Genomic DNA, 17,564 nt, shown 5'->3' with positions numbered 1-17,564 from the left:
TTCTCCAAATGTCTCGCACCGTCCCTCTGCCCCACACCCAAACGGGCACGCCCCCCACTTTGGGAAGCTCTGGTATACAGAATACATGCATCAAAATATATATAGCAACTTCTTCCGCAAAATGGTCCAGCCAGGGTACTGTATTCCTAATACTTAGACGGTTTTCACTTTAAGTTGCATTATATTATAGTGTAGAAACATGACATAAGATCAAACATATTTATGTTTGTTGCACTGTTTGTTATGTATTTATTCATCATTGATTGGAGCCTGATATCACACACATCATAAGAACCAGGTCTCCTTTAAAAAAAAAAAAGAATCCAAACTTTTGTAATCAAGTACTAACATTGATTTTAAGAAAGAGTAACTGAACCAAAAAAACGTATTCTTCTGATACGTATTTTTACAACATATACTTAGTTACTTCGCAACACTGCTAGTTTACATATAGATCATTCTAAGACTCTTCCAAAAATGTTCAAATGTTCCCATTATCTGTATTTCCTTCATATCGATACCTAAATGAGTATCTAGTCTAGATTAGTGTCTGGGCATCTTTATTGACAATCTTAAAAGGACAAATGGAAGGCTGATTCATAAAGAGTAGGTATTGGTAGTTGAGGGAGCGCATGTACAGACCAGGTTTGGGCGTCCAGCTTTAGAACTGCATTGTACTCCATACTTGGGAGGAAGATGCAGTCACCAGACACTGTCCCTTGTCCGGCAAAAGCCACTTTGCGGGTCAACTGCACCTGAACAGAACAAATATATTGTCAGCATGTAATATAAAAAGTGTCTCACTAAAATCATAGATTTCTTACAACGGTGGGCCTAAAATGTATTATTTGGCTGTATTGCAGTGCAATTCCAGTGGTATTCTAAAGGTATTATGGTATTATGTTTCTTTTCAGGTACTTAGTATTGAACTGTATCATAAGCAGATCATTTTACATTTTGTTCATCGTAAACTGCAATTTTGATCTAAAACGGCTTAGAAATATAAACCGATCCAATGACATCCTGTTCAAAACTGCTGAACTGATAAGCCCCGCCTCTTCATGGAGATATTTCACTGTAACAAGCAGCGGAATGATCTAGCGTAATATTATGTCCCCTTTAATTACTAAATATAACTGCATTATGATCATTAACTAACCCATAGTTGACTTTTGACATGGTTGTATAAATTGGTCATACCTGTTCCCACTTCTTTGACCGCAGGCAAAATGATGTCACCACATTATGGGAGTTGTTTCCCCCAATCACAAACAGCTTCTCTGCAGCACCCAGGAAGTAGAGTGAGGGCAGGTCAGCGTCTGCTCTGGTCAGTGTGGGGAGTATTTCACACCAGGCGTCTGATCAACAACAGCAATAAACCTAAAGCACTTTCAACGTAATGTAATAAATGCTCTGGATGTGCAGAGACCTTGTCTGGTGTCGTACTGAAGGAGCAGCTTCTCTCCAGTTCTCTGAATGTTCCCCAGAACATAGAAGCAGTGTCCTCGACTGGCAGCCAGAGGCATGTCGTGAGAGAGAGACACTGTGAACTGGAAGTCAGTGAGCGGCAGAGACGAGACAAACCTGCAGAGGACAGCGGAAGTTTAGAGCAAAAATGTAAAATAAAAGTGTACAAATACATAATCTGGTACAGTTACTCTTTTATTTGATGGCATTTAGAATAGTTTCTTTCCTAAAATAAAATATAGGCTTCAAACTTCACAGAATTTGTACGTAAAATAGAAAACGCTGCTCCTGTGGTGTGTACAAGTGTGATTTATGTCATGATTTTACAATATAATATAAAGGAACGCAATGTAAAAGTATTGTAAGTATTCAGACAACAGTACTCGACACAGTACGTGACAAAATACATTGTACAGTCTGTAACTAAATACATTTAACACTGTCTTGATGAATTACAATCTAAACAATGTGTTCACCAGATGTAACCTGCTGCTGAATAATCATTTGTGATATTTGTTTTTGTCTACAATATTTCAAAGGTAAATACTTAAAAGAGTATATTTTGATGGATATCTATGAACGTGCCAAAAGTAACTCCTCAAACCATACAAAAAGCACTATCTACCTTTCAGTCCAGTTCAAATACCTAGTGGAGTAGAAAGTACAGCTAGCTAAAAACTGTACACATTGTACTTTTGCACTATGTTACTTCCCACCACTGATAATAATGTGCTTTAAGCCCTGTTCACACGGACTCACCTCCACGAGTCGTCCCAGGGGTCATAGCGCTCCACAGCTGTGTACAGGGCCGTGCTGGAGTCAGGGGTCACCAGCGAGTACAAGTACCAGCCTCCCACAGCGTAAATGCAGCCGGAGCAGGCCACGGCGCTGAAGTGTCTCCTGCACTGAGAAACAACAAAGAACCGGCCCCGGGTCATGCAATATTCAAGCCACTGCAGCTCCTTTCACACACTTTATCCATGGTATTTAACTATAATGTACGCAGTCCTAATAGTTTTGATTCGCTCCGGAACTAATGAGGGAAACCACCTCGAGCCTGGGGAAGATGTTTGCACTTTAAAGGAGATATACTATCTTTAATGAGCAACGATGTTTCCCCATCGTTAGTTTGTATTTGGCTTTGGAGGTTGCATTTTTGTTTTGAGTTGATCCTGTATCTGTTCATGCCAACGTACGTCACCTATCAAATTTAATTGTGGCTTGTTGGAGATGTATTGTTTCTTTACTCTTACTTTAAAAATTGGTTCACGATTATTGCCCGAGAGGTGTCGGTGTCAAACGTCCCAGTGAGAGCGGATATCGAGGCTTTTGAGCGACTTTACCATGAGTTTACACAGACAAACAACTGGCAAAGACGTTCACCAATGTAAGCACTAAAAGGTCAGAATCACACAAAAATGTAATTCATATTTAGTGCAGTAATTTAACACACGGGGTGAATGGTTGTCGGTGCGTCTGTGTGTTAATGTGACGAGCTGTGCCCTGCCTAAGGCCCAAAGTGGGATAGGCTCCAGTCACCCACGACCTCTAACGGGAAAAAGCGGTAGAAGATTAATAAATGAATGAATGACTGACAAAACCAAGATGGCTGCAGGGCACGTACATGTCACATGTCCTGTAACTGAGGCTTGCTCTTTTCAGTTCTTCTCACTAGACACTTTTCAAAAAATAAAAACAGAGAGCTCTAAATCTTGTCAATCCTGGTAAACCCTTTTCTGAATGTACAATACCGTTAAAATCATGAGCAGAGTTCCATAAATAGCACAATGAAACATTTATGCACCTAGATGTGTATGAAATATGAGTACTGAAAGTTGCTTATTTGACCTTCTACAGCTCAAATCTTATTCTACTGCAAAGATTTAACAACTAGTGCAAAGAGAAGGTAAACACACTCACTACTGACCACTAAGAAGTTATGGCCCTTCTCTCATTTACAGAACGATGAGTCAACATAGTAATCGTAGTACAATATAGTAATCGTAGTACAATATAGTAATCGTAGTACAATATAGTAATCGTAGTACAATATAGTAATCGTAGTACAATATAGTAATCGTAGTACAATATAGTAATCATAGTACAATATAGTAATCATAGTACAATATAGTACAGTGACAGGCTCAAGAGTTCTGCAGTTTTCAACAGGAAGTGAGTGGTCTCAGTTCTTTATCCGAAGCTATTTCATCTCAATATTGCAGTTTACAACAAATGTAAAATGCTGATCTGTTTATGTTCAACCCTTAGAACCTGAAAAAAGAGCACTTCTGGATAATCACCATAACATTTTCATCCATTACAGGGAACAGCCCATTACACAAACGTCTCCTTCACACAACACCTTGTACCTTCATCAGAGGCGCCGTGGCGACCCATGTGTCAGTGAACGGGTTGTATCTGAAAGAGGACATCTTGAAGTCCCAGCCTCTCTTGGCGCGCTGTCGGGACCCTCCCACGATGTACAGGTAGTTGTGTAGGACCACCGTAGTGAAGCACCACTTGTCGGCTCTGAAGGGCAGCTCCGTCAGCCGCCGCCACACTCCCGCCTGCTCGGGCCCCTCCAGGTGAAAGACGTGTCGGGCCTGCTCCGTCTGAGGGTCGGTCCATGTGGTCAGGTTTTCCTTTCGGAGGCAGCACAGGCGGAGGTCCCCATCAGTCCTCAGGTGGAGCAGTTCTTCTTTGTCCTCGTCGTTTAGGCTCCTACACCAGGCAATTAAGAGAGGAGGGATCATTCTATTTTGTTAGCATATGTAAGGGTAAAACATTTAAGGATCAAAGAAGACATATTATGCTTATTTTAAAGTATTGCCAATTATTAAACTTATTCTTTTTTCATTTGTGTATTGTTTGGTCAAGTACATGAAACTGAAATATTGATCTAAAATGGCCTTTTAAAGAAAATGCTCCACTGACTGCCTCTTAACCGTAACACGCTGCAGATTTTAATTCACTTGTTTTTATTGTAAAGAAATAGCCGAGTTACATTTTTAAACATTAGATGCATGAAGCCCAGTCAGAAAAAAACGATGCAAGTATGTACAGTTCCTCTGTGTGTCCTCTTTGCTGATGCCATTTGGAGAACTCTTCAATTGGAATGGTTTGCATTAGTAGTAGTAGTAGTGTGAGAAAAGCGATACACTGGATTTATGCTGCTCAATCAGAAATATAAGATTATGTTCCTTTTGTGATGTCACTCTCTCTGAGGTTAAAGCGGCAGAATGTGACTCTTTCTCTGTGGCGATAGATACGTTTATGCCATTCTTTCACACAAGAGGAATAGAGGCTGCTCCAGGCTAAGTACGAGTCAGGTTTGTGGAGATGCAAGCTCTGCTGCTTTATTATGAGAAATTAAGAACATTTGTTTTCTCATTACTACAGTTACAAGATAAAGTACGTGAATCCTTTGGGATTACATGATGAATTGGTCATAAAATGTATTCTGATCTTCATCTAAGTCGTAACAATAGAAAAACCACTACGTGATACTACACAAACATGATATGTTTTCAATGTGTTTATTGAGCACAACAGTCACATTGCAGGATGGAAAACCCCTCCCCTCATCAACCTGGAACCCTCTCTGTGATGAGATTGATGCGTTGGTTAAAGCTGAACCACCTCCAATCCAACTTTTTATTTTTTTGTACCTCGCACTTAAGACCTTTCAGAAGACCTGCGATCCAGACGTGTTGACTTGAATGAAGCTGGAAAGGTTTTCAAAAGTATCTCTAAAACCACTCGTGTTCAGTGTCCTCTGATGTGTGAGGCACAGCACCAACATTAAAACCTCATCCCAGCCGTGAAATATGGGCCCCGGGGCCTCAGGGCCCGGACAGAGTGCTGTCATTGACAAGAAAATCAAGTGGATCTGACCGCTCTACCAGGAGAAAGCGGGATCCGAACCGCCGTATTATTGCTTTGCCTGGAATGTTCCATAGTATGGCATTAAATGTATCAATCTCGATGGAAACAAGAAGGAGCCACAACCAGACTAAGCCACAGGTCAGATCTGTGCAGACTAGTGGCGTTCCTGTGGGTTTTCAAAAGTATCTAACACTTAAAACACGCAATTAAGTAAATGCAAGCTAGATTAGTGCGTCTATTGCAAAACTGTAGAACATTCCAGAAAATAAATAACATTGACATTATAAGCAATTAAAGATTACCAAGTGCACTTTTAAACAAAACGTTTCATCCTTGGCTTTATTAACTATTTAAACTGAGTCCTGTGCTGGCATTAAAGGCACAGCGCTAAATGGTTCCAGTCATGTATCATATGTATCAGGTATTTTCCAGTCAAGCGTGGCTCGTTCCATTAAAAAAGCACCTCTTACTAGTGGCCCAAGGCTCAATTCTCTGAAAATTGGCTTTTTCCAACTTAGACCTTTAGGCAAAGTCAAGTCTTATTTACCTCAGAACTAAATGGAAACAGTAGTGCACAGTAACATCTGGCCTGGACTAATACCACTCACTGTACTTTGCCCTTGACCAGTCCCTGCCGTCCTCGCTCCACCTGCAGTTTTTAGAGTTCAGATGTTACGGCTGGTTCTCTGCACAATCTAATGCTTCATACCTTTCAGAAATGCTCTTGGACGGCCCCAGGTTTGGATTGAAGACTGGAGGTGACAGAGCTCTTTCTGTGGCTGGTCCTGATGGAACTCTCTTCCTCTGAACATAAGAGCTGCCGCTTCAAATCTGGGCTTCAAACTCATTTTTTGCACTGGCTTTTCATTCAGGCTGAGCTAGACATTTTCTATGACATTTCTATGACATTTATATACGATCTATTTCTGGGTTCAAAATTCTTGCTTTAAATGCTCCATACAACAGTTATTGAACTTGTGCAGGACAAAGGTCAAATAAATACATTTGACCTTTAGACATTTTAGGCGCTGTTAAACATTTAGAAAAGTATCTGCAAAAAGAAAGACCATTATGGATCGATAATAGTTAGTGCACCTGACGAGGTGTGGCAGCTCCAGCATGTTGTTCCTCAGGTAGGTGAAGACGGCTCGCCTCAGCTCGGGACAGCAGAGCTCCCGCTCCAGGCTCAGGTACGACGCACAGTTGTGTGGCTTCAGTTCCAGCTCGGACAGGCACTTGGACAGGAACGCCTCGGCCACAAGATAGCTGCAAACCTTTAAAGATACACATCGTTTCAGGCTTGTTGTGTTGTTTGTAGATGTGATTTGAAATAAGAGGGATACTATTTTAGATTTGCCTCATGTGGAATGTTTAGAGCATTTGTATGTTCTTAGATTACTAGTTTGTTGTGTTCAACCCTGGATCCTCCCGTTAGCATATGACTAATAATGACATGTCTGTGCTGTGAGTATTGGTCTTTACACTAGGGCTTCGTTTCAGAAGAACAGCAAAGGGAGTGAACTTGATGCAAATGTGACCAACTGTCCTTTTCTCTGTGGCCTTTTTGCCTTATTTGCTTTCTGGTACTGTTGCCATTTGCCTTTCTGCCTGTAAGAAATGTACATTTATCTATTGAAGCATACGTCATGTGACCATCTACTCGACCTGTAATCTATAAAATGAACGTGGATGGATTGTTTGGACCAATGAGAGCAGGGACAGAGGTTCTGCACGAGAGTGGATTCACGAGGGCCTAAATCTGATGTACAGAGTTGAACAAAGATAACTCTGTTCTATTGTTTTACTTCATTTCTTGATAAGAGAAATTCCATTTCGAATTCGATCCCGGAGTACTTGTTGCAGATGACAAATTCTGTATATTCTGGGTTGATTTGAATATTTAGGCATTAAGGGGCAAAGTTACATGTTTTTTTTTATTATAAAAATGTTCTGATCGGGCTGTAGTTTCAGATTAAAGTGCATTGATTAATGGAGGTGTGTATAAGGGGATGTAGTGTAGTCAACTGTATCTTCAGCTGTGAAAACTCCAGCTAACTAAGGAATTTAAAGAAATACAATTAAAAAGTGGTTCTGTAAAATCTGTATGGCCCATAGTTTTAAGCACTCAACCAAAAATGGCTTTCTAAATAAAAACAAAACAATATTGTTCACGTCTTTGAGAGCGATGACCTTCCTTTGGTACAAAACACAGTGGCGTGTGCGGTCGCTGTCGCCTGTGAGAAGTCTAAAAGCATGTGCATCCAGTGACTTTAAAACTTGTTCAGTCATAAATATAAACATACATAATGGTGTCTCAATGAGCCAAAACAGATACAAATGTTGCCTGAATAATTTTCTTTCTGTTCTCAGATGTGAGAGACCTATGTCTGTAGAGGAGTCCTGGATTCAGTTTCAGTTTTAAAGTTATTAGGTATTTTGAACTCTGGACCTTATCAATTTATAAACCAACAATTGTGGGAAGTGTCCAATCCTCAGGATTAAGTAATTAGGCAGTTCTGCAGAGCAAGAGAATCTCTCTTCAAATTGGATAAGGCAAAAGACATAGAGTGTGTCATCTGCATAAAAATGACCAGCAGAGTTCTCCATTAAGGAAGCAAAGTCACTAATAAATATAGTCAAAAGAATAGGACCAAGAATTGATCCTTGTCATTTTAAGACTTGTGCCCATCTGATACTTCTGTCAGTGATGTAATTGTGGGTCATACTCTATGCATTGCTGTCAAAACATGTAGACTGAATATTCAACAGCAAGGTGTGATCAACAGTGTCAATCGCTTTTATCCCAAGCACAAACAATACGGTTAAGCAGTTTACAAGCTGCAGTGGTTCTTAGCCGTAAAATACAGTTAAGAACTTCCAAACCTGAGTGCTTAGAAGCTTCTGTAAAAGGTTCACTGGACTGGAGAGCTCTGAAATTGGTTGGTAATTGCTCTGGTTGCTTGCTTCCTCATCTTTGTGCTCTGGAATGACGTGTGCAGCTTTCCACACGCTGGAGATTATGCCAGTCATAATAGTAATGTTAAACATGTGCTACTACTACATATTAAACTTTTAAATTAAACTACTTTCATGCATGATTATGAAAACATACACTCATTATGTAACATAGAAAACATGACAGATTAGATTTGATACAGAGAGCAATTTAAAGGTGTTTTAATGCTAAAAGAACTACAATGAAAATACCAAAAAAGACAAAACTTCTTAGATCTGACATGTAACTTGGACTGGTGGTGGTGTCACCACATTGTCTCCATGGAGACAGAGAAGTTTAATGTCATACCGTGGAACATTCCACATCTGCATCTGCGTGGAGAGCAGATGGCAAAGCCCTATAGAAAAGTGAGCCTACACAGTGCACCTTTAACATAGGCTTGTACCTGTATGTGTGCAGCCAGCTCCTCTGGTGGGACTGCAAACTTTCTGTAAAATGAAAACTCTAAAAGATTGTGGAAAATAGAGGATGGCACATGCTCCAAACAGACGACTTTCTCTGTAGTTTCTCTCATTCTGGACTGGGACAAGGCTCGGAAGTACTCGCTGCAAGCTGCCATTCTGTGGAGGTCCACCTGAGGAAAGGATCATCACATGGAATATTCACAGTCGTTTGTTCAGGTGGAATCAATATTATTTTTACCACAAATTTGACAAATTACATACACATTACCAGCATGGTTTTATTATGAATGGTATTTGATGGAGTCTTTTTACAACTTGGCCATTTTTTATTAAGGTTTTATTTTAAGGTTCATGTCAATGAATTTAAGTTCGTCGATCTCTAGAACAGGGGACTTAAAGATGTTTGTCCTAAAGGCTTTATTGGATAGGACAGCTGAAGTGTGAAAAGGAGAGAACAGTTAGAAACATTCAGCAAACGGTTGAAGCCGGGAGGCAAAGTCACAACGCCAAAAGGTGTCAGGGTTCAATGCCTTCAATCATTACACCACCAGCGAGCTCCAGAAACTAACCAGGAAACACTTAAAAAGCTCATTAAAGACGACTTGGCAGAACATGTCCCCTTTAATATGGGGTCTCCCTCACAGCATTAACACTGATTATGGATGTACTCACAGTGAACACGTGTGTGCTGGTCTGGACAGTCGTGGCTTCACACCCGTCTCCATGGAGATATGTGCGTAGCTCCTCATTGGTCCTCCACTCCTCAGAGTCAGCGTGACCATGTAGAGCTTTTCCTGTCTCAGTAGATACTTTACAATCAGTCAACGCGGCTGAAAGCTCCCAGATTCTTATGACAATATGTCTTAACAAAATTATACAATTTAGAATTATGTTTAAACAATATCCAGCAGTCTTCATCTTAATGAATGTGGATTTAAAATGTATAAGTGATTTACAGCAGCTAAATGATCTTATCAAGTGTATGCATTGCCCCGTAAGCTAGTTCTATTTGACTATAAAAGGTCTCTATTCTGAATACAGAGGATTAACAACATCTGCCTGCAAAGAAATAGCTACATAGCACCCCACAATCTAATGTATTCAGTGAAATGATCCCCGTTCTGCCTTGATTCCGTCGCGTCCTTCCATTTCTGAGCAGTGTTGTGGTCTGTGGAGCTGCTATTTTTGGCTGGAGGTGGAGCTAAACCCTCGCCCTCTTCACGTACCCACTCCTCCTGCTCTCTCGTATTTAGAGATGACACAGGGCGTTTTTCTGTTGCGTTTTTCTGTTGCGTACACATATCTGTTGAAGATATGTGTACGCATATCTCTCCAAACGTCTCAAGCCCCCTTGGCACGGCTCTGCGCCCCTCCAAACAGCCGCGCCCCCCACTTTGAGAAGCTCAGCCCTAGGGGAACTCCACACTAACTTCACCTACACCAGAAGGACCAAATAAACAACACAGCATCCAAACATGGTTAAGCTTTTTAATGTAGGATAAACAAAGCTGAAATCAGATGTTACAAACTACTGCAGATTTAGTACAAAATTGTTATTATTTTTAAAACGGCTTTTGTGGCCCGTAGACAGACAGCTGAGGGCGAAAGGGGATTAAAGTAGGAGAACATGCAGTAAACTGTCAGAGGTGGGACTTGAACTCACGACACTGCGGCCGGCTGCACCTGGACCCTGGCATGTGTGCTGCCGCCTAAACCACTCCACCACACATTTTGGTATAAAGGTCTACCTACAGTTAGATTGAGATGAGAGAAAGTGGGAGAAAGTAATAAAGTTGGTGCGGGATACATTCATAATTCTTAGCGGACGTCTATAACTCAACATGAGCCGGTATTAAACGGCCACATACATATTTTAGAAAACATAGAAAAGTATTAAGTGCTTTCACATTAAGAACACGCAACACAGAATTTGTACAGCAAATTTTTCTACTGTTTCATAACTTATTCGTAGCAGCTTCATTTACAACAGCAGTGTCCAAACTATGGCCCGGGCCCAAATGTGGCCCTCAGGCTTGATCCAAACAACAAAAGGAAGTTATTTTTTACTGTAAAATTGGAAATATTCAAACATTTTGATATTTACACCAACCTAATATTAATGTTCCAGTCTTATTAAACGGTGTGGAGAAATCGAAACTACATCAAAATCAAAATGTCAAATGGTTCACTTCGTTGTTGTCTGTGGCCCTCAGCTCCTTATGTTTCAAAATGCGGCCCTCTGTGAAAAAAGTTTGGACACCCCTGCTTTACAGAATACTAAACACAAGTAGCCCTTTTATGACTCTGTGTTCATGGGCGTCAGAAGACATCAGAAGTAGTGAGGTAGAAGGACAAACTACTACTTCCAGGAGGGAACTCGTGCAAGCGTAAACAGTGGTTTTATATTATTGTTCAGCAGTGGAGTAACTGAGGCAAGACAATTAATTGGACCACTGAATGAACCAGTTACTCAACTAAAATGAATAGAAATGTTAAGAGTAATACATAAAAGACTTCATGAAGACCTCTAGTTACATGCACATTCATTCAGCTGTTCAGGGCTGAGATTATACTTCGCTAAATGGCTGTTGCCGAGTTCATTGGTAAACCTGATTGAGGCGTGCTGTGCTCAGAGGATCATCTCTTTCACTACGATGCTGAGCTCTGAATCCTTCACAGAACTGCAGTACAAACCAGACACTGGGAGTAGGCTTCAGGCAAAGATCTTCTTCTGTTTGAAATAGGCGTCAAAACGGCACTGGGCATAGTCCTGGTAAATAATAAAGTTAAATCTAGTTTATCAGTTGAATTAAGCGTGAAAATACAATTATTTTTACATGGATATATTCTTACCATGTATCCGAATTCAATCTTTGATATTTTGGCCTGAATGATTGACCAGAGTCCCCACAGGAAGTGAGACGCTAAAGCGTATCTGCACATCCAAACACAACTGTTAACAACTGCATTCATTCTATAACCTGCCATAACAGGACTGTTTCATAATAATGTGCTTTACGCAAAATTCACAGAAATGACCTGTTAGCCTCAATAATCATGTCCTCTTCCACCCGAGTCTGGTCCATCTTCATGTCATCTTCGTGTCTCTCTTGTTCTGCCAAATAACTTCTGAGGAAATGAAGCTAGAAAAGGACAAAAGAAAGTGCAAGTGTTTTCATTTAACCAGCAGATGACAGCGTAAACTCTAAGAATGACTGAGTGAATGAACTGCAGACATGTCACGTGACCCATTCCAACTCCAGGATTCCTCAGCTGTCAATCACATCTACTGAGCGCAGAGAGCCAATGGGAAACACCCTGGCACTGGTTCCCAATCCTGTTAGCTTCATTTGGAGTCAATTTTATCCACATCCTTCTCCTCTTTTGAGTTAGTTCTTGTTTATCATTTCTGTAGCCTCGGTTTAAAGACTTTTTTTTAATAATACTAGTCTGACATTATTTTTTTATTGTACAGAGACTTTTTACATACATTAATAACCAAATAAAAATAACTAGGCTGACTGAAGATGGAGAATATTGATGAATAAATGTTATTACTGATGAGAAATAAGAAATAGCTTAATATTTCACATAAAAACGATACCGTCTGTTATGAAAAAGGTATTTTTATATGTGTTTTAGAGTCTGTATGGTCTCGTTAATGATTATGATAAAATATGATCATTTTTAATAGTCAATTAGTCACAATTAGTTGATAATTATTGCAGCTAAACTGGTTTAGCCCAAGTTAGGTTTAGACCTGGTTTAGATCTAGTGCTTCTCTAAATCTTTGGCTTACTGAAGTTTGAGAACCATTGGAATAAAGGGATTAAGCAGACAAACCAGGAAAGAGAACAGACTGTTGTGGGTGAACTCACCTGCTGCTCTCTGCTGGGGTAATTCTCTGGGGAGGCTTTGTAGAAAGGCCATTGGTTGTATGTATAATCATACATCCATTCACAGAAGTGGTTTCCAAAATCAAACCCTCTAAAAAATGTCATGTATTATACAGTGGAACATAAGTGTATCGGGGTACGAGTTAAAAACAGCCAATACCTGTAGTTATAACTGCTATATTCAAAGTCTATCAGCATGAGGCGATCATTTGACGATTTGACCGTATTATCAAGTGCCAAAATGTTACCTGGAACAAGACAAGATGATTATGAATTGTAACCCCTTAATAACAAACGTGACTGTCAACACAAGAGGATCGAATGGAGGCCAAACCAAATGGCTTTACCTTCTTGGACATCATTGTGACAGAACACGACGGGAGAGGGAGTTGCAGCCAGTAAAGCACTTTTGGTGACAAAGAAAAGGAAAAAAAATAGTAAAGAGTTTGCCAACATTCATTACTTTTCCAATATGGTTCTAGAAGATATAATGATTAATGCCACATAGGTATCAAGGTAGTTAGAAGTGGGCAAAACAGAAGACATGATTAGATAAGAACAATAAAATAAGCTATCACGCAGATGTAACTGTGCTTATCGAGTTAGTTGCCAATAGAACTTGCACTAAAGGATCAGGAGATAATAGGACAAAGGTCACCAGACTGTAAATACTGCAGGACTGTAAACTACAGGACTTATTATTATTTATTCCTATTACTGGTAATAGTTGGCAACAACCTGGTAATGCGCTCGTTGTGATTCAATGATGATGAATTCATGAAATGTTTGAAAATTAAATCTGCTTTTGAATCTCACCGAAGCCTCTCCAGTTCACCAGGCAAGTCCAACTTCATCAGCTTATTGTACTTTTTTACATGTGCTTCTCGGTTGAACTGAAGTTTCATCACTTGATCCATGTATCTAAAATCAAAAGGATACATTTAGGACAATACTATCGTTCTTTGTTCATCTCCAAAGCCAAAATGTGAGTGGCTCCTTACTTGTCAATGGTCCCGAAAAGCCATTTGGGCTCTTTGTTGAAAGGCATGGCCATATTGTGGAAACGTGCCACTTTGGTAGCGATCTCAGCGGAGATGGATGGTTGTGAGAGTTGATCAGTGCGCATTCGAGTATTCTGACACAAACATATGAATATTAACACATTAATAATATAGTAAAGATATTGTACCCACTCAATGTCTACTATTATTTCACACTAAACACAGAAAGCCTCATACCGGGAGGTACTGCTCTAACCGTCCCTCTGGAAATACACCATACAGTTTTGGTCCAAGGGTTCTTTCTGCCAGTATGGCAAACATGACACTTTCCAACACCAACGAATCCACGCCCTGAACACAGACATGGCTCACATTGCTTAATATTCACAATGACAACATGTACATGGTGGACATCTGCCCAGACTGACCTGTAGGATGGCACCATAGACCCGGAGCAGCACCTGCCGAGGTTCTTCTCCAACCACAGGCACATGGTCAGGTAAGGAGCAGAGGTAGAGCAGGTTACTCAGCCCACCACTGCAAAGGCATCAGCAGTGAGTGAGTACCACACAGCAGTGAGCACCGCACAGCAGTGAGCACCGCACAGCAGTGAGCACCGCACAGCAGTGAGCACCGCACAGCAGTGAGCACCGCACAGCAGTGAGCACCGCACAGCAGTGAGCACCGCACAGCAGTGAGCACCGCACAGCAGTGAGCACCACACAGTGAGCACCACACAGTGAGCACCACACAGCAGTGAGCACCACACAGTGAGCACCACACAGTGAGCACCGCACAGCAGTGAGCACCGCACAGCAGTGAGCACCGCACAGCAGTGAGCACCGCACAGCAGTGAGCACCACACAGCAGTGAGCACCACACAGCAGTGAGCACCGCACAGCAGTGAGCACCACACAGTGAGCACCGCACAGCAGTGAGCACCGCACAGCAGTGAGCACCACACAGCAGTGAGCACCACACAGTGAGCACCGCACAGCAGTGAGCACCACACAGTGAGCACCGCACAGTGAGCACCGCACAGCAGTGAGCACCGCACAGCAGTGAGCACCGCACAGCAGTGAGCACCGCACAGCAGTGAGCACCGCACAGCAGTGAGCACCGCACAGCAGTGAGCACCGCACAGCAGTGAGCACCACACAGTGAGCACCACACAGCAGTGAGCACCACACAGCAGTGAGCACCGCACAGCAGTGAGCACCGCACAGCAGTGAGCACCGCACAGCAGTGAGCACCGCACAGCAGTGAGCACCGCACAGCAGTGAGCACCGCACAGCAGTGAGCACCGCACAGCAGTGAGCACCGCACAGCAGTGAGCACCACACAGTGAGCACCACACAGCAGTGAGCACCACACAGTGAGCACCGCACAGTGAGCACCACACAGTGAGCACCACACAGTGAGCACCACACAGTGAGCACCACACAGTGAGCACCACACAGCAGTGAGCACCACACAGCAGTGAGCACCACACAGCAGTGAGCACCACACAGTGAGCACCACACAGCAGTGAGCACCACACAGCAGTGAGCACCGCACAGCAGTGAGCACCACACAGTGAGCACCACACAGCAGTGAGCACCACACAGCAGTGAGCACCACACAGCAGTGAGCACCACACAGTGAGCACCACACAGCAGTGAGCACCACACAGTGAGCACCACACAGCAGTGAGCACCACACAGCAGTGAGCACCACACAGCAGTGAGCACCACACAGTGAGCACCACACAGCAGTGAGCACCACACAGCAGTGAGCACCACACAGCAGTGAGCACCACACAGCAGTGAGCACCGCACAGCAGTGAGCACCACACAGTGAGCACCACACAGCAGTGAGCACCACACAGCAGTGAGCACCACACAGCAGTGAGCACCACACAGCAGTGAGCACCACACAGCAGTGAGCACCACACAGTGAGCACCACACAGCAGTGAGCACCACACAGTGAGCACCACACAGCAGTGAGCACCACACAGTGAGCACCACACAGCAGTGAGCACCACACAGTGAGCACCACACAGCAGTGAGCACCACACAGTGAGCACCACACAGCAGTGAGCACCACACAGCAGTGAGCACCACACAGTGAGCACCACACAGCAGTGAGCACCACACAGTGAGCACCACACAGCAGTGAGCACCACACAGTGAGCACCACACAGTGAGCACCACACAGTGAGCACCACACAGCAGTGAGCACCACACAGTGAGCACCACACAGCAGTGAGCACCACACAGTGAGCACCACACAGTGAGCACCACACAGCAGTGAGCACCACACAGTGAGCACCGCACAGCAGTGAGCACCACACAGTGAGCACCACACAGCAGTGAGCACCACACAGTGAGCACCGCACAGCAGAGCCGAGGCCTCATTTACCTGACGATGCTGATCTGAAAATCCTCTTCTTGAACGCTCTTCCAGGGGCCCGACAGAAAGTCCCTGCACCAGGCGTACGCCCGGCCCCGGGTTTCCCGGTCCACTCCCTCCGTCCTTCCATCCCGAAAAGACTCGGCTTCAGAGTCGTCATCACCCACCTGAGGGCTCGGTGTCCTCAGCCGCTGAACCGCCACATCCAGCGTGTTCCCCGCGTGTGTCTTCTCCGCTTTTCCACAGCTCAAGAACCCGGTGCCGAGGCTTCCTCTTCCCGTTCCGCCTGAACCGCTGCTCATACTTCGGCTTGACTGTTCCGTGAGTTTCCTGGCGGACAGTAAAGGTGCTCGCGGCGGCCCGGTGCTGTGGACGGTGAGTCTGCGGCGGTAGGAGCCTCTCCCCGGTGGTGACAGGCGCTCAACGCCGCTAAAGCTTCTTAAGCGGAAGAGACAAACATAAGAGCGTGAGCGCCGCATGGGAGGATCCAGGGGCCTCTCTCCACGTATCAGCTTCACCTCTGGCCCAGGAGCCACGGGCCGACGTTGCCACAGGACGAGGATCAGGGAAGAACAGGAAGTAAACAACATCCTATAGGAGCGCATTACAGTGCTTTACGTCAGGAGAAATGCATTGTGGGAAATGAAGTCCCGTGGTCGAGTGATCAGGCGGCAGCACAAATACACGTGTCATTCTCAGATGTCCTGTCTAATACAGTTTAGGGGCCAAATCATCCTTTAAAAAGGGCAGGGCCTGTTTATATCAGGGGTCGCCCACCTTTTTGGGCTCATGGGCTTCTTCATGAGCACGGACCTGATCGAATGCGACCCGTTCAATTAACCTAAAGTTTCTCAAACTTTTTCTGGCGCGACCCCCTTGGGCGATATAAAAAACACTGACTTGTACCACTGCGTTTATGTTTATTGTAAACGTATAACTACAGTAGGTGGTGGTAATGTAGCACTATATGGATACCAACCCCCATAAAACACCAAAGAAGAAGAAGAAGAAGAAGAAGAAGAAGAAGAAGAAGAAGAAGAAGAAGAAGAAGAAGAAGAAGAAGAAGAAGAAGAAGAGGAAGAAGAAGAAGAAGAAGAAGAAGAAGAAGAAGAAGAAGAAGAAGAAGAAGAAGAAGAAGAAGAAGAAGAAGAAGAAGAAGAGAGTGTAGCACATGGATGTATAACACAAGGCCATTCAAACTACTTCACACAACAGGGAAATTACAAAGACATGAAAGAAATCACAAAACTTTTATTTCAATTCATTCAGTTTAACAATTTGGTTGGCATGAATCATACATTTTGTCCATGCTTAGTGATCCGCCAGATGGAAAACCAAATGACACACCAGACAGTCTAATTGGATAAAGCACACCCCCCTGCCCGGGATCCAATTTGAGGCGTGGCCGCTCCTCTATACAGCAGCCTCACGGCCCAGACACTCAATGAGTTTGGCCTCTAAAATTACCAATAGTGCTCAATCTTTTTAGTCCTCAAATAATAT

The 17,564-nt window shown here is 43.2% G+C and overlaps 2 protein-coding genes across 2 annotated transcripts; both read right to left on the bottom strand.

Annotated features, from left to right (window-relative positions):
- Window positions 1–424: 424 nt before the first annotated feature.
- On the bottom strand, window positions 425–9,989 carry LOC140349568 (kelch repeat and BTB domain-containing protein 13). The gene is made up of 8 exons (XM_072435953.1): window positions 9,445–9,989; window positions 8,754–8,942; window positions 6,448–6,626; window positions 3,837–4,188; window positions 2,227–2,372; window positions 1,430–1,584; window positions 1,201–1,358; window positions 425–755 (listed from the first exon to the last, which is right to left on the bottom strand). Exons 1-8 carry the CDS (start codon window positions 9,688–9,690, stop codon window positions 573–575), a joined length of 1,608 nt encoding a protein of 535 aa, XP_072292054.1. The 5' UTR covers window positions 9,691–9,989; the 3' UTR covers window positions 425–572.
- A 1,144-nt stretch (window positions 9,990–11,133) lies between these two features.
- On the bottom strand, window positions 11,134–16,555 carry chkb (choline kinase beta). Its single transcript, XM_072435523.1, has 11 exons — window positions 16,071–16,555; window positions 14,098–14,206; window positions 13,907–14,020; window positions 13,670–13,803; window positions 13,485–13,589; window positions 13,016–13,074; window positions 12,829–12,916; window positions 12,651–12,759; window positions 11,812–11,915; window positions 11,626–11,707; window positions 11,134–11,542 (listed from the first exon to the last, which is right to left on the bottom strand). The coding sequence occupies exons 1-11, from the start codon at window positions 16,538–16,540 to the stop codon at window positions 11,486–11,488; spliced, it is 1,431 nt and encodes a 476-aa protein (XP_072291624.1). The 5' UTR covers window positions 16,541–16,555; the 3' UTR covers window positions 11,134–11,485.
- Between the last annotated feature and the right edge of the window lie 1,009 nt (window positions 16,556–17,564).

Source organism: Eucyclogobius newberryi, unplaced genomic scaffold (assembly GCF_026437365.1).
Source record: "Eucyclogobius newberryi isolate DKJ021-1_F unplaced genomic scaffold, fEucNew1.0.hap1 SCAF_7, whole genome shotgun sequence".
NCBI classification, from domain to species: Eukaryota; Metazoa; Chordata; class Actinopteri; order Gobiiformes; family Gobiidae; genus Eucyclogobius; species Eucyclogobius newberryi.
This window is presented reverse-complemented; position numbering and strand designations above follow the sequence as displayed.

What these genes read in the sequence shown, in the direction of transcription:
- LOC140349568 (XM_072435953.1), bottom strand. Translation starts at nt 9,690, where the DNA reads ATGAAGACTGCTGGATATTGTTTAAACATAATTCTAAATTGTATAATT. An exon ending in AGCTGGCTGCACACATACAG is followed by an intron (nt 6,627 to 8,753) that starts GTACAAGCCTAT and finishes GTATCTTTAAAG; the next exon opens with GTTTGCAGCTATCTTGTGGC. An exon ending in CCACGGCGCCTCTGATGAAG is followed by an intron (nt 2,373 to 3,836) that starts GTACAAGGTGTT and finishes GTTGTTTCTCAG; the next exon opens with TGCAGGAGACACTTCAGCGC.
- chkb (XM_072435523.1), bottom strand. Translation starts at nt 16,540, where the DNA reads ATGCGGCGCTCACGCTCTTATGTTTGTCTCTTCCGCTTAAGAAGCTTT. An exon ending in TTTCAGATCAGCATCGTCAG is followed by an intron (nt 14,207 to 16,070) that starts GTAAATGAGGCC and finishes ATGCCTTTGCAG; the next exon opens with TGGTGGGCTGAGTAACCTGC. An exon ending in AGATTGAATTCGGATACATG is followed by an intron (nt 11,543 to 11,625) that starts GTAAGAATATAT and finishes ATTATTTACCAG; the next exon opens with GACTATGCCCAGTGCCGTTT.